The sequence below is a fragment of the Ursus maritimus genome, unplaced genomic scaffold (genome assembly GCF_017311325.1).
Source record: "Ursus maritimus isolate PB19 unplaced genomic scaffold, ASM1731132v1 scaffold_4, whole genome shotgun sequence".
Classification (NCBI taxonomy): Eukaryota; Metazoa; Chordata; class Mammalia; order Carnivora; family Ursidae; genus Ursus; species Ursus maritimus.
The window spans coordinates 79,575,854-79,591,784 of record NW_024426552.1 but is presented as its reverse complement, the minus strand read 5'-3'; the positions used below and the strand labels follow the sequence as shown (position 1 = coordinate 79,591,784).

Below are 15,931 nucleotides of genomic sequence, written 5' to 3'. Positions count from 1 at the left end.
TCAAGGCGGCTGCTGGCAGTGCTAACACTGGTCATGGAATCACTGATACTGAAACGCTTGCTTCTGGCTGAAATTAGCTAACAGATTGAACTTTTTATTTTTAAAAACATTACTCTTTACAGAATTAATACAAAAATGCTTATTACATAGAAACTTTAGCAAATATAGTAAGGTGTAAAAAATTTAAAGTTACCCATAATTCCCCTTCCCAAAGATAACCATTAGTATTCCACTGCATTTTCCTCTCTTTTACATGTGTGTGTGACATGTGGGTTGGTACCACACGCTTGAGACTATTGTGTCATTGCTTTGGAAGGCCACTCCAGTAACATGATGTTACGCCTCCCTACGACCTAGAGTGGGCAGGAGGAAGTTCCTTCTTCAGAACCCCGGTCTCCTAATAATGAAGCCTGGAAGAGAGGATTATTGAGTTGGGGGTTTTATGGAAAGCTGTCTGCTCTGGTGCCTTCCAAAAAGGTCCTTGGGCATGCAGTCCACCTTCAGAGGCAGGCCGGGTGAGGCAGGGGCGCTCCCGCTGCTGCAGGGCCAAGGCTGCCAGGAAAGGGAGGCCTGTGGTAGCTGGGTGAGGTCAGCCTTTCGGTCTGGTCTGCAGCCTCTGGGGGAGAGAAGGGTGACACAGGCAGGCTCTAGGGAAAGGGGCTGTTGTGTCAGTGGCATCAGATGGGCCAAAGCTGCAAAGGAGAATAGAGCCAGCCCCCTGGGGAAGGAGGAGGGGGGCCTGGGCAGGAAAGGACAATTGTCACGTCTGTGCTTTGTGGGCCATTCACTGTTCTAATAAGCACCCTGCCTATAAACAGGAACTGTCTTAGCAAGGTGGGGGTGTTCTTACTCCGCAGATAAGCGGAAGCTGAAACTGCTCACAGCTAGTGAGGAGAGAAGTCAGAAGCCAGGATCTGAGCCCCAGACTAGCTTCAGAGATGGTCTTTTCACCCTAGACTCGGAGGGGCGGTGCACATGAAAGAAGGGAGGATGGTGTGTCCTGTGAACACTGCGAACGACACCACTGTGGCTGGCAGTCCAAAGAGAGAGACCTTAGGATTGGTCAGCCTCCAAGGGGCAGCCAGTAAGAGCCATGATCCGCCAAAGCCCAAGAGGAGGATAAAGATGAATGAGAAGGCGCTCCAGGTTCATAATTAAAGAAATAAGCTAACAAGGAACTGTAACAGTGCACTTTTGCATTTTAGTAAAATCCGAGATTGTACAGTTAATCTGTTCATTTCCCAGCGTGCACAGCAGCACTCTCTCCTCTTAGAAACATCTAATATGCCAATGAAGTCTGAAATAATAGAATCCTTTGTGTAAGCATATGGTTTTGGTTCTGCCTTTATAATGATTCAGAGCATTTCCTTTGCTGCACTAAGAGGAAGGCGGTGCCAGCCAGAGCCAGCCCCTCCGAGGGCCCAGTGCCGCCAGTCTGAAGGGCTGGGGAACGGGGGTGCCGGCGCCTGCGACTTCAGGAAATGTTCGCCAGATGCCGTGCGTGAGGGCTGGAAAGGGAGGAAGATCCAAAGGGAAATCCTTGAGTTTCCCTACCAAAAACTCTCCTGAGCCCATGCCTCTCATCTCTAAGAGGGGACAGAAACTCCTTCAAATGTCTGACCGCCGGCTGTGCAAACTGGGCCAGGCTCCCTCCGTGTGGCACGTGGGCTGGGACTTACCGGCAAAGGAGGCAGCTTTCCAAAGCCGACAGCTGCCGCCTCACAGTGCACTCCCCCAACTGTAAGTGAGAGAGCAGGGTGGGAGTCATCTAGGTGTAGATAACGTGTTAAAGTCTTTCAGGGAATGAGGCTAATGCCACTTCGTCCCAAAAAAGCTCCCAGTTCTTTGCCAGTGTGTATGGTGTTCCCTTCTAGTCGTCAACTGTAAGGGAAAAAACTGGAATTAGTAATAAAATGTGGGGCTCAGAAACCTATAAGGTCAATGTCATTCATTACTTCACTCCTCACAAGGAGCCTTTTGTTAAAATATAAGGGTCATCTGGGCCCTACATTATATCTTTGAAAATTGAAACCCTATGATTGAGATACTCTGTTGCTTTTGGAAATGACATCCTAGTTACTCAGCATCACCATGAGTCACGTGCAGGTGATAACCCAAGATTTCTTCAACCCGAACGCGTGGGGCCGTTTGTAGGCATCTCCAAGGAGCTCCCTTGGGTTACCGTAGGTTACGACGTCCTCATGCAGCCTGGAAAACAACCAAGCGGACATTCCTGGTTCTTTCAAGCACGTGTTACGTCCATATTCCTCAGCCTGCACAGACCAATTCAGTTTACAACAGAATTGATCCTTAAGTGCTTCAGATTTAAAAACTGAAGGGTGGCCAAAAGAGGCAATTAAAAAAAGATCTGAAGCCTTCTGTACACTTGTGGAGGGACAGGAGGATGGTTGAGGCCAAAGCCGAGCTGGGTGGTGCCATGTCCGTCTGCGCCTCTGGTCTGCGCCAGGCCCACAGCCCGGGCGGTGCCCTCAGCAAGAGAGACGGGCCCTTCCCCTCAGCAGAGGGCCAGTCCCAAGATCTCACCCCAGTCCCCGAGCGGCTGAGGAGAGCCCCATCTTGGCGGCAGTGGTTCTGATTTCCGCTGTGGCCAGTCACACATTGAGGATCCGGGGAGCTGAAGCCTGAAAGATGGCTGATGGGTTAGGGGTGAACTTCTTCCTCCCCTCAGGGGCCTGAAAAATGAAATGTGGCTCCATATCAGTGTGTCTTTCCCCCAACTTTCCCTCCCCACCACCTCCCACCCCCACCTCCAGGAAGAAAATTCCTGCCTCCTGTCCTCTTTGTCCTCCAAGAGTTGGGACTGCTGACCTGAAGGGTCTGTGGGGGAAACATGCAGGGGACAGGGTCACCACAATAGTGTCACATATGGCACCTGGACCTTCCGTTCTCCCTGAAGTCTCCTTTGGGTGGAATCAAGAAGCTGAACAGTCCCAACCTCTCTTGCATCTTCTCTCTGACATGAATGCCAAGGGCGTGGAAGGCTCATCATTAGTGCTTAACGGTCAAGGGTAAGATTGGGATTTAGGAGGAAAAGGGACACCCTGCTGGCCAGAAAGCTGGCATTAGGGAGATACCCACCTGCCAGGAACAAAGGATCACTCTGGCTCTCTGCTGAGGGAGGACTGGGTGCTCAAGACGCTACTGTCCTTGGCCTTAATGCCACTTTGCACCATCAAAATCCAAATCCTAGTCCCTAACCTGGAAAAAGGGCCTCTGTTCCCGCACCGTCTGCAGCGGGGAGCCCAGCCCCTGGCCCTGCCACACCCGTTCCAGTCTGACCTGGAAGCTGCCCCCAGGGCTGCTGTCCCATCCAGAGCTGCGGGTTGTGATGACTGTGGCGGGTCTTGCCTTTGTGGGTCTTGGCGGCTTCACTCCAGTCCAGGCCTGGAACTCCTGTCTGGAATACAGAATACGGTCGCCACCTGGCTCAGGGTCAGTCCTCGCTCCTCCTGACTCTAGGGGCCACCGCCACTGTCCCGTGCTTCTCGGAATGTCCTGGCCAGTCCCCACTGCTAAAATCCTGCTCTGGGTCCAGGCGCGAGCACCTGGTATGTGCTGGGCATTGGAAACCAAGTCCCAGCCCTTCCTTCAATGCTCCCTCTTTTGCCTCCAGGCCACTTTAGGGGGGCCCGAGACACCCAGAACCAGTGCAGGTCGGTCAACTCCAGCCCAGGTCATGGTGGCCCTTACCTCCACAGGAGGTGCTGGCCTAGTGCCCAGGACAGCAAAGGTCTGTACCTGGTTACAACTGAGAAGGAAAAATACGGTTCAGTATTAGGTTTACTTTTTAATAACCGGTCTTATTAGCGACTAACCACCCACAGGCTGGTCCGGCTTCTGCAGGGCACCGTGCACACAGGATGCGGAAGGGGCCGGGGCTGGCGGGCGGGGCTGGCTCCCCAGACAGAAGTGACAAGGCTGGCACAAGTCAGCTCCGTGTTCTTGGAGTACTTTTTTTAGAGACGGAAGGGGCAGAGGGAGAATCTCAAGCCGACTCCCGGCTGAACTCCCCGCTGGACAGGGCCCGGTCTCCCCACCCTGAGATCATGACCTGAGCTGCAATCAAGAGCTGGACACTTAACTAAGCCACCCAGGTGCCCCTCAGAGTACATTTTTTGACAAAGATCTACTTCCTCAATTCCTCTGCACAAAAAAAGACCTATTTTAATTCTATCAACTCCCATGCTAGTGCGCTCAGGAAGGCAGAGACCTGCTGTGTCCATACGAGCACCTGGCCAAGGCAGTGTTCTGTAGAAAGGGTCCAGCTGGCCAGGGGCAGCACCCACATGTGGGCTGGATCCATTCTTGTCCATCCCACCCACGGCCCTGGCTCGGTTTCAGGCCCAGAAGTCAACAAAGCTGCCTTTTCTCCTCGGCAGCAGCACAGCTGGGCACCTGTGTCTGTCCGTGGTTGGCACTCAGGGGTGCCAGGAGGCAAGCTGGGCCAGGGCCCTATCAGCTCACTTTTGCTTCTGAAGCTGCAAGGTTCCAAAGACCAGCTGCCCAAGCCATCTGCCATTCTGTTTCTCCTGGGGAAGCAGGTCCTCCCCTGGGTGTGCCCTTCTGTCCCCAAACTGAGTTGAGCCTTGTGCCTGGCAGCCCAAGCCTGTCACCCCAGGGTGGCTGCAGGGGTCCCAGCACAGAAAACGACCAGAGCCAGGAACTAGAGCAATGCCCCCTGGCTGTTCCTGGGGCAGGGCTGGTGCCAGAGACCAGTGAGGGAAGCTGTCGTGGGGACAGAGAAGGGACCTCAGACCTAGAATCAGCAGGACCCGCTGCCTGCTGGGGAGAGGAGGAGGGCAGATTTATGGCTCTGAGCCAAGTTCAGCAGTGGTCCTGGGTCTAGGCCAGAGTTGGGGGTATGGGGACCCAGGAGTCAAGCTCTGGCTATTTCTGTTTTACAGATGAGGAAAGGGTCAGAGAGGTCAAGTGACTTGCCAAGTTTATACCCCAGGAAACGAGAGCTCCAGTGAGTCCCAACTCCTGGCAGTAGCTTTCCACCACCACAGGCCACAGCTCAAGAAACGAAGGGATTCAGAGCGGCAGCATCTTAGGAAGTGCGGTCTTGGGGAGATGATCTATGGGAAATTCTGAGCCTGGTTTTTGGTACTTGTTAAGCAGAGAATAACAACTTGAAACTTTGATATCACTGGAGCTGGGAGGACCCAGCAAGACGTTCAAACCCACCATCTGCTCAACACAAGTGAGAGGCCGCTTCTAAGAGCCCCGCCTTTGCTTGAATATTACCAATGAGGAGGAGCTCAGCACCCCGAGGCCACTCACTCCATCATCAGTCCATTGGAATTTTAGAAAGCTCTTCCTTCCCTGAGCTGAAGCTAGCTCCCCACCAGCTCTGCCCTGGTCCTGTTCCTGGCCTGGGACATCAGTCATTTGAAGGTGCTGCACACCCAGGCCCTCAGGCCTTGCACACCTCTCACCATTCAGGCCCCTCCAGCTGGCTCACCACCAGCACACAGCAGTCCAAACCCTCCACAGCCTGGCGAGGGCCTGAGCTGGGCTCAGTGTTGGCCCTGCCCCCAACGTTCCCCTGTGCATTTTAGCAGCTCAGCTCGAGTACGCATCAGTGAGCACGAGACCCATCCATCAGGTTCCTGACAAACTGCATGCCCATGAAGGAACCCCTGGGGAGACAGAACCTTCTACACGTCTTGATAATTACTCTATGGAAATTCTACCTTAATACAATTGATTTTAAAAATAATAAAACTGAGGGGGAAAGTTAACACCTTTTTGCTCCTTTAATTCCACAGGTCGTAATTTCTAAAGAAATTGATATGAGCAAAGACAGCTAGCTTTAAGGATGCTCATCACAGAAATTTTTTTCTCTCTAAAAATGGTTTTTTAAAGGTAACACGTGTACAAGTTAAAAAAAAAAAAACAAAAACAGTTCTTAAGAGGGTGAGAAGTCAGTGCCCTTCCACCCCCGGCAGCATCCCTTCCTCCCCCCACTTCTCTCCCCCAAGGTTCCTGTGTTTCCACACATCCCTCCAGGGATAACCTATGCTTATTTGAGCAGAAACGTGTATATCAATACCCCTTTTAAAAACACAAATAGCAGACACACTGTTACACATTTTGTTTTCTTGACACGTACCCATCCACCATTCTCCAGCCCTTCTGCTGTCAGCACACGCTAGGCCTGCCAGGAGCCCATCCTGGGGCAGAGCTATAATTAACCAGCTCCATCGGCAGGCGGTAGGGCTGGCTCCACCGTCTGCAGTACAGGGTTGTAACATACCTTCTATTCCTTAGCTCCCACCCCACATTCACGAATACTTGCAAGGAAAACTCCTGGACATGAAGTACTGGATCAAAAGAAATGTTTTTAATGGTCCCTAATTAGATCCTAAATATTCAATGTGGACAGATTAATAATTGGACATATATATTAAAATATGGACAAATGTATATATCCCTAGGATAAAACACTGCACATCTACTAAAATTCGTGTTGTAAAAAAAATACCTAGTAACATTAAGAAATCCAAAATTGATGGAAAAATGTGAACAGAATCTAAACCTATAAGAATTACAAATGGATATGAACTCAAAGGTTAAGGATTAGAAATCACTACCAGTTTGGATGGGGTTACAGGAATTAATTTGTTGTAATTTCTGTAATTGCCAGTTTTTCTACGGTGAGTTTATATTACTTTTGTAATAGGAGAAAGAAGAAAGCCCTCAGTTGTCCAGGGGCAGAGCTAAGGTGGGGGCAGGGTGGACCCATAGATCTCAGTCACTCAGTGAGATCCCTAGGGGGCCACCTACCGGGAGCCCTGTTTGGTCCTCACCACCAATGCCTCCAGAGGGGGCAGGGGGCAGAGGGAGCTCCGGCAGTTGGCCTGCACGCACCCTGCCTATGGCTAGGCCCACCTGGTGGAAGTTAAAGCAGATTTTAACTCAGTTGAAGGCAGGGCTTTCTGATAGGGCTGCCGGAGAGGGAGAGAGGGGAGTGGGCTGTGAGCAAGGTAGTGAGCTCACTGTCAGCAGAGATGCTCGCTCATTCACTCTGAGGCTGGTCAGGGAGCAGCGAAGGTGCGAAGGCGACACCTCGCCCGGGGACCAAAGGGGATGACCTCCGAGGCCGCCTACAGCTCTCCAAGTGGTGTGGGATGCGGGCTCCAGGTGCCTCCTCCCTCCCCACCAAGCTGGTCCTCACGGTTCCCGGCCTCCGTTTCCTCCTACCATGGGATCCGGACTCGACGCGCTCCCCTGCCCGAAGCCCCATACCTGTAAGATGTGGTCACCGCAGCCGAGTCCGTGTCGCCGATGGGGAGCACGTAGACACCCTGGCCAGGGGCTGCCGGGGGCTTGTTCCTGCGGCCGCCCGCACTCGACCCGCGCCCCTGCGGAGCATCTCTGGGCCCCGCGGGCGCCGTCCACACGCCGAAGTCCCGCTGGTACTGAGTGAGTGGCACGTCCCGGCCAGGGTCCCTGGCGCCTGCAGGGGACGGGCCCCTGCGGGAAGCGGCGCCGCCTGGGCCCGGCTCCTCGCTCTCGAGGTCCGAATAGCCGTGCAGGGTGAGCGGCACCGCCACGTCGGAGCGGTCCAGCTGGTTCCAGCGCCGCGCCAGGCAGCAGAGGCGGCTGATACAGGGCCACGCCATGCCGGCCCCGGTGCCCGCCGCTCGGGTCCCCGCGCTCCGGGCCGCACCGCCCCCGCCCGGCGTCCCCGCCCCCGCGGCCCTCCCCGCGCCGCCGCAGCGCCGCCCCCTGGCCTCGGGGAGGCCGGCCGCTGAGGGGGAGGGCTCGGTGACGGCCCGGCTTGGCCCGGGCACGCGCGGGCCACGGAAGAGCGCGGACCGGTGGGCGCAGAGGCGGCGAGGTGGGTATGCGAGGGCGGGGGTGCCCAAAAACGCCTGTAGGCATTCACTAGTGTCTACCGTGAAGGTTTCATAATTTAATCCAAAGTTCCATTAATGCTATTTTCTAAATCGGACCTGGTTTCGCCGAGAGCGAGAGCCAGGTGGCAACGATCCCGTCGCGATCGTCCTGGGCCGGCGCGGGCGCAGTCCGCCGCTGCCAGGGTGTTGGGGCTCGCAGAGCGGCCGGGGCTGCCGCATTTGTGCTAGGCTGCTCCGCGCACAGAGCGGAGGTGCCGCGATGCGGGCATCGCAGGGCAGACGGGGGGCCATGCTTCCAGAGGACACGTGTTTGAATCAGCCAGTGAGTCACTCTTTGCCTTTACGATGCTAAATTTGCAACAGCCAATTCAGTTTTCATTGAGAAGTGGCATTAGCCCTCAACTGACCTTACCCTGGGTTCCAAAATCCCTCATTTTAAAGCATGGCAACAGAAGACTTGGCGTTATAAAGCTGCCTACAAGTCTTTGGCCATTGTATTATAAAAATTCCCTTCCCTACTGTGCACGCATTCTTTTTTTATTGCAAAGTTTGGGGAATCCTCCAGGCTAAAGGTCAGTCTGTTTAATGCATGACAGGGCACCAGAAACAACTCCCTGGCCACACTCAAAAGACTTCCTGAGTATTTGACACATGCCCTCAATGTGCACTGCAGACCAATGACTAATTAATCACACTACTGAAACAGCATTAATTACCCAGAGTTCCATCTCCAGCATATACTTGAACGGTCTCCAGTCTGCATCTTAGAGAAAACTGCAGTGCAGCCCTGACCAGTCAGAATACAGATTCCTCTCCCAAACCATCCCCTCTCAGCTAACCGTCATAGCAAAGTGACAGCTGCCCTGGTCAGCCCATGGCTCAGGAGGCAGCAGGAGAGGAGCACACCGGGAAGACACTGGGAGGTTACACACCTGCTCTCCCTGGGCTGGGCAAGCTGTCTCTGTGTGACCTCCATGCTCCAGGGCCCTGGGTTAGCCACTTGGGACATTTGGTGACTACAATACTCCATCCTGCAGGAAAAAGAAAAAAAAAAAAAAAGATAGCTCTTCTTTTTTATCGTCATTAAGCAACAAAGAGCACTTACTGTGTGCCTGGAATAATGCTGGGGGACTCCAGGAGGTTTAGTGTAGTAGGCGACAACAGAACTGGATAAAGTGGAAGGGGTGGGGCTGGTCAGGCTGGTTTCAAATGCAGGGTAGGGGGCTGGATCACGGAGAGCCTCGGGAGCCATACTGAATTTAAAAGTTTAATCATGGAGGACAATAGGGAATGAAAATAGTGTTTTCAGCACTCTGTGGCCGTATGACAACACATAAGGAATTAGAGACCAGCCGGAGAATAGCCTCAACAGTCCAGGTTAGAGACGAGGGGCTGAACTAAGGCACCGGCACGGGGAATGGAAGGGGCACTGGATTCTAGAAATAAGAGAGAAAGGAATCTAGAATGGCTCCCAAGTTTCTGGCTTCCAATTGGTGAGATCACTCCTTAAGCCAGGAGTGATATCTGAGGTGCCTATACAGTGGGGTCCCAGCACCTGAAACCGTACCTGGCATGCAGTAGATAGATGCACGTACTGAGGATGGAGAGGGTCCACGGGCCCAGAGTTCAGAAGACATCCTCATGAAGAACACGAAGCCAGGGCAGGGGGAGTGAGACGAGACAGCTGCATTCCTGGGGCACAGCACTGAACAGGCCCATAGAGGAGGCACAGCCCGAGAGACACACATGGCCTTGGGGTGCTCAAGTGTCAGCAGAGAAGCCACAGTGAGAAAACACCCTAGCAGGCAAAGAGTAGGGACAACCGCCAAAGCTACAGACAGTAAGGCTCGTGCTTCCAGGGCTGGGCTCTGCCCTTCACAAGGCCTCTCACGGGGAGAATGGCGCTTGCCTGTTCAAAGGCGCCAGCAGGAGGGATGTTTCAGGCGGAGCAGTGATTCAGGGACTCGACCTTCTAAATTGCTCCCTCCCTAACCATCACAAAGCAGGAAAACATGTCCTCATGGCCTGTGTTCCTAGTGTGCCCACAGTGAGACATCAGTTTCATTTTGGACTCCATACGGAATGTCCATGTGATCTCAGCCTCCCATCCCATCTCTGAGAAATGCTTCTTGCCTCATCTGTAGATCACAGGGCTGTTAGCGGAGTATGTTCAGAAACGTCACAGCACAGCAGCGTGACCCTGAGCAGCTCCCACACAGAGCCACCCCAATTCCTTACCAGCAAAATGAGGGCTAGGTTAAAAAAACAAAACACCGACCTCCTGGAAGTGACATTAGTTTAGGATAGAATCCTTTCTGCCTGGTAAGAATAACTGGCATTTCACACTAGAGAACAATCTGGGGGGAAAAATATGAATTGTCAAAACCTAGACAATTCCCATGCGTGGGGACATGCTGCCATTCAGCTCAGCACTGTGAGGTAGGCACGACTCCCTCCTTTCCCTAAAGCCCGACCCCCTCCAAGACAGATGGCTGCGCTCCTCTCCAGGTGCAAGAACTGGTATTACCTCCTGAGGCCACCAAAGACTGAACACTCTCCCATAAATGATCTCAACAAATACTACTAAACTCTCAACGTGCATTTCCTGAAATAACTGTCAATCATGAGGGTAAACGAGAAGTCTACTACAGGGGAGCTGTTCTGTGACCACTGTCTGCTATCCCAGTACGACGCTTCGATTCAAAGAATGTACGTTTTCAAATGTAAGATGCAACTAGGCTCAGATTCAAGTGTGAATTTATCCAAGATATTTCCTTCTAACTCTTAATTTAGCTACAGTTTTAATCTAGAAAGCAAAGCCTAAAAATAGCTTGTTGTATATGCCACTCACTGCCAGAAAACATTACCTTTCTTGGGAAAATGTAGAAAATACTACAGCTGTTATTTCAGTTCACACCAGACAGAAGATACTCTTAACTTTTTTTTTTTAACCTGCTGACCAACCAAAGGGGTAGGTGAGTAAGCAGAGATGCAAGAAGGCCGAAGTACAAGAACAAGCATCTCTGAGTCTGAATCAGGTCTTTCCCTGTGCACTCCCGCCAAGTTCACGGCTCAAACTACGTCAAATATACCAACAGCAAGATTCCAGGGCAGCAGTAGTGCTGTTCAAAAGGGACACACACCCTGTTTACAAACTAGAGATATAAACCTTTATTTCACAACTTTGTCATAATTCACTTTCTAATAAGACATGTACTGGAGACAGAGTTTAAAATACTGGGAAGCTAGATGCTGGGTGTCTTCCAGGCAGGAGCAAAGATGTGGTCATCACTCCAGGGCCGACGTGTTCCTGGGGCTCTCCGGGCAGCATGGGCCCCACGCACCAGTAGCGTCCAATCCCAGTTTTACTTAGAGCCGCCGCCTTTTTTGGGGCTGTTAGTCCTCATTTCATGCCAAATTTTCACTAGTGGCTCCCTGTTCTTCCAAATGAGTTCATGACCATAAGTAATATACCATCTGGGGAAAAGAAAAACAAACCAGGTTCAACTCAAACAGTATGACATACAAATGTTAAGTACCATGAGGATATCAAGTTGATATTTAAAAAACTGAATGCCATGGTCATTTACTATCTTGACTATTAAATAGCTGATTATTTGATGTAGATCGATGATTCGCCCTTAAATGGAGTCCAGAAAAGGCCGAAGTGGGATGGGCTACGTGCGGCACACACTACTGCTGACGCACCGCCGCAATCACACACCAGCTCCCAGGAAGACACGAGGAACCCAAGTCTCAGGGAAAGCAATCTGCTCAGGGGCTAACAGCTTCTAAGTGGTCAAAGACTCACCTGAAGGTCAGATTCTAAGCCTGGTCTCCACTACATAAAAGAAATGTCAGCATTCAAGGTCACTAAAGATGGCATCAATAGGTTTTTTGGGGTTTTTTTTAAAGATTTTATTTGATAGAGCACAAATAGGGGGAGGGGCAGAGGGAGGAGGAGACTCCCCGTTGAGCATCCGGGGCTCAGCCCCAGGACCCTGGCTTCAGGACCTAAGCCAAAGGCAGACGTTTAACCAACTGAGCCACCCAGCCACCCTGATGGGCTTCAGTAGTTTAAGTGCTTCTCATCAGCTTCCACCTGGCTACACAAAGGGTCATCTGCTGATCCAAATTCTGCCCATCTTTTAAAATACAGTTCCAATCCCCATTCTGCTATTCAAAACTGCCTAAAAGCAGCCTGAAGCTATGAGCTGAGGAAGCTGAAGCACCGAGAAGTTTAGTAATTTACCCTGCCCAGGCTGCACAACTAGGGTTCGCCAGAAAGGACACCAGAACCTAAATCTGACTCTGAAAGCTGTGCCCTCCCTGCAGCATCTAGCGAGCATCTACTGTAAGGTGAGGAACACACCGCTGAGTGACCAATGAGCGGGGCCTGCCTTTAGAAGCCCATGGGCCTACGTACAAGACCAGAAGCCAGGGAGGCACAGTCTTAGCATAACTCAGGGGCACATACCTCCTCCTCTCCTGGGCTGGGGAAGGCTGGGAAGGCTTCCTGGAGGAGGTGGGGGTTGATCTGGAATGGCTGTTATTGAAAGCTACTATGACTGAAACCTTTACTTTTGCCCTGGTTTGCCCAAACAGATTTCATGCTGCCTGAGGCAGAGACTAGACTGTGTTAATCTTTGCATCTCCCCAGACACCTGACTGAAAAAAATGCTCTATTTAAATGACTTAGATTAGTATCAGAATATCAGTTTAATGCCTCAATGTTTTTGTTCTGAATATGTTTATTTTAAAGCACTGAATCTTTTAAGTACTTGAATCTTAATATTCACTAAATACAGTTTAAAAATGGTCACGAAAATAGTCACCATTAAAATGTTAAAAAATAATCAGTATATTTACAGAAAGGAAAAAGACACTTAAAAAACATGCAAATTAAAAGGCATGTTACAAAATTCTTTTGGGCTTAGCCAGATTTTGACTAAGTCAGTTTTTTTTTTTTTTTTTTTAAAGATTTTATTTATTTATGAGAGACAGCCAGCGAGAGAGGGAACACAGCAGGGGAGTGGGAGAGGAAGAAGCAGGCTCCCAGCCGAGGAGCCTGATGTGGGACTCGATCCCGGAACGCCGGGATCACGCCCTGAGCTGAAGGCAGACGCTTAACGACTGCGCTACCCAGGCGCCCCTTGACTAAGTCAGTTTTGTTTCTCAGAACAACAGAAAAAGGATCACCTAAGATTCTAATGCAATTGTAAAACTCTTGCAAGAAATGAATCACTTGTCAGGAGCTCTCCATTAATAAAGAGAATCGAACAGTTTAATATTACGGGTAAACTATTCTGACTATACTTGGAAGTTCAAATAGAATTGGTCATTTGGCCAAATTAAAATTAGGAAAACACTTTAAAGTGACCAATTTCTAAGTTTTGATTGGGTGTTTCCGGTTTGCTCCGCAGCAGCCGCACAGCCTAGTGCTTACACTGAAACTCTGCTCTGCAGAGGGCCAGCTGTGTGACTTCCAACGGTTCCCTTTGAAGCAGTTTCTGGGGCGCCTGGGTGGCTCAGTCAGCTAAGCGGCTGACTTCGGCTCAGGTCACGACCTCGGGGTCCTGGGATCGAGCTCCGCATCGGGCTCCCTGCTCGGTGGAGAGTCTGCTTCTCCTTCTCCCTCTGCCCCTCCTTCCCACTCATGCTCTCTCTCTCTCTCTCTCCCTCAAATAAAATCTTTGAAAAAACGAAATAAAATAAAGCAGTTTCTTTTCTGTAAAAATGAATACCTCACAGGATTTAAGAGTATGAAATCAGTCCTCAGCTTGGGCACACAGCAAATACTCAATGTATGTTAGCGATTATTATCGCAAAGGTACAAGGCGAGGGACACAGAGTCAAGGAAATATACAGGAGGATACTAATGGAATCTTTGCCATCAGTACGGATTTCTAATTTTATTAATTAAATTAAAGATGTTGGAAAAGTGGAATTCTGGACGTGACTGAGGTCTAGTAAATGAAAGGAGTTGAAATTAGAAACAGCCAAGAGAAAGGATTCCTCTGCCTTTCAGATCCTGTACTTTAAAATACATTTGATCCAATTATTTTCAGAATGGAAAAGGTCATCTAATTATAGTTCAGAAGAATAAAAACCTGCTGGGGAGAAAATCCTTTAAGTACACAGGGGAGGATCCAGAGAGATAAGTTTAGAGTTCATAAAACAGAACCCTTTTCCTAAGTCTTTACGTTTCTCACATTGTAGTATCAGGTCAGTTTCTACTATTTATAATGTGCGGCTGTTAAAGCCAGAACTCACATATGCGATTCTTTAATCATCACTGCAAATCATAGATGGCACAATGGCATTTAGTTCCACCGCCTACTGGGCAAAACTGCTCCACTTAGAATAGATTTTTCTTCTTTTTTTTAATTGAAAAACTTCAGTTTTCCATTGTCATGAAACAAAGTAAAATCCAAGTAAGTGCCACAAAAAGCAACATTTATGAAGGACAAGAGTCCCTCAGGGGATCCAGTACACCAGACAGACAATGACTCTGCCGAAGGGGCGCTCACGGGCAGATGGGCTCCAGAGTCCTGAGGAAGTGCCGGGACAGAGGCGCTCCAGCGCTACCGCATCTCAGGCAAAATTCCATTGTGTGACACACAATGGAAGACCTCGTGTACACTACGCTACTGTATTCAATACGGGGTGACGGAGGTGGGAAGGACTTTGGATCTGGGTTTAAACCTTTGCTCTGCTCCTGTCTGACCTGGGGAAGATCACTTTTGAACCTGTTTCCATCAGGAAAATGAAAGTAATAAGAGAATGGAAACCACCAGCTCAGAGCCCACCACATAACAGATGCCCAGTAAGTGGTCAATGCTGGTTTAGGATCCCCAGCCTCTACTCGTTCAGATAGCACACACCTGGACACCTGTCACCGGCAGAGTGTCCACTCTGTGTTTGCCCAGCACTGGTGACAGAGCGGTGAGTGGTGGTAGGAGAGGGGAAGCCTGAGAGTAGGGAAAGGAGAGGACAGCGCACACTTGGGATGGGGGACAGTATCCCAAGAGGGGCTAGGAATCCTGAGAGCTCCCGAGCCGGGGTGAGCAGAGGTCAAGGGTAGGGTAAAGGCGCAGTGTCTCTACAAATGACTGAGGCTGGGACAGGACTGCTGCTCTTCCCCTTCCACCTCACACGGTGAAACTGGGCAAGGCCAAAGGAAACCATGTGCAAGTTTTCTCACCCTCTCACCCCCATCTGACCCTGCTTCCATCTCAGAGTTAACTGCCTTGCTCTGCCTTCCTAAGGTGGGCGGGGGGAGAGGACCCAAGAAGGCAGTGTAGCAATCAGTTATACTCAAACTTACATTCCAAAGAGAGCTCCCCCAAGATGTGCTGCATGATCAAAAAATTTCCATCCCAGGATCATTCCTGCCATTCCTGCTGTATCCATGGCAATAATGGCTTTTAGGGCCTGAGAGCAAAAGAGAATAGAACTGGTACAACTTTGATTCCTCCAGCATTGACATTTCTAATTTAAGGGCAAGAATTCAATGTAAAAATATCACCACTGTCCCAGCACTTCCCTTCATAAAAATACTCACATTCCCTGCCGTGAATGTGAACATTGGAAGGAAGATAATGGCGAGCCTCCCTTCTGGAATCTTTGTGCAGACAGCAGCAAGGACGGTCATGATTGCACCTGACTGCAAGTGAACACATGTGAACATGTGAAATTCTCAATGTGCAACTTTTTAGTGACGACAATATCTAAAGTAGCAATACTTTGTCCACAAAATTGATAAGCCACACATTTCTAGGGTGAGCACAAAGCTTAAAAGCTTTTCGTTATTAACAGAGAAAAATATCAGACAGGGGCGCCTGGGTGGCGCAGTCGTTAAGCGTCTGCCTTCGGCTCAGGGCGTGATCCCAGCATTCTGGGATCGAGCCCCACATCAGGCTTCTCCACTAGGAGCCTGCTTCTTCCTCTCCCACTCCCCCTGCTTGTGTTCCCTCTCTCGCTGGCTGTCTCTCTCTGTCCAATAAATAAATAAAATCTTAAAAAAAAAAAAAAAGAAAAGAAAA

General features: G+C 50.4%; 2 protein-coding genes across 6 annotated transcripts in view; both read right to left on the bottom strand.

Moving 5' to 3' along the window:
* Positions 1-73: 73 nt before the first annotated feature.
* On the bottom strand, positions 74-7,695 carry MAP6D1 (MAP6 domain containing 1). Of its 4 annotated transcripts, none has more exons than XR_005832231.1 (4): positions 7,273-7,695; positions 3,301-3,418; positions 2,545-2,693; positions 74-2,208 (listed from the first exon to the last, which is right to left on the bottom strand). XR_005832231.1 is itself a non-coding variant. In XM_040621521.1 (3 exons), the coding sequence occupies exons 1-3, from the start codon at positions 7,647-7,649 to the stop codon at positions 2,613-2,615; spliced, it is 576 nt and encodes a 191-aa protein (XP_040477455.1). In that variant the 5' UTR covers positions 7,650-7,695; the 3' UTR covers positions 74-2,612. The 4 variants fall into 4 exon arrangements, 2 of the variants coding, with proteins under 2 accessions (XP_040477455.1, XP_040477456.1); XR_005832232.1 differs by having other exon boundaries at positions 74-1,881; XM_040621521.1 differs by having other exon boundaries at positions 74-2,693.
* A 3,347-nt stretch (positions 7,696-11,042) lies between these two features.
* PARL (presenilin associated rhomboid like) overlaps positions 11,043-15,931 on the bottom strand; it is a 50,634-nt gene continuing 45,745 nt past the window's right edge. For both annotated transcript variants that reach the window (XM_040621520.1, XM_008705376.2), the window contains one exon: positions 11,043-11,363. In XM_040621520.1, coding sequence (XP_040477454.1) covers positions 11,340-11,363 — 24 coding nt within the window. In that variant the 3' untranslated portion in view covers positions 11,043-11,339. The remainder of the gene's footprint in view (positions 11,364-15,931) is intronic.

Coding starts and splice junctions, on each gene's coding strand:
- MAP6D1 (XM_040621521.1), bottom strand. CDS start 7,649: ATGGCGTGGCCCTGTATCAGCCGCCTCTGCTGCCTGGCGCGGCGCTGG. Junction 3,419..7,272: donor GCGGTGACCACATCTTACAG/GTATGGGGCTTC, acceptor TCTGTATTCCAG/ACAGGAGTTCCAGGCCTGGA. Junction 2,694..3,300: donor GCCCTGGGGGCAGCTTCCAG/GTCAGACTGGAA, acceptor TTCATTTTTCAG/GCCCCTGAGGGGAGGAAGAA.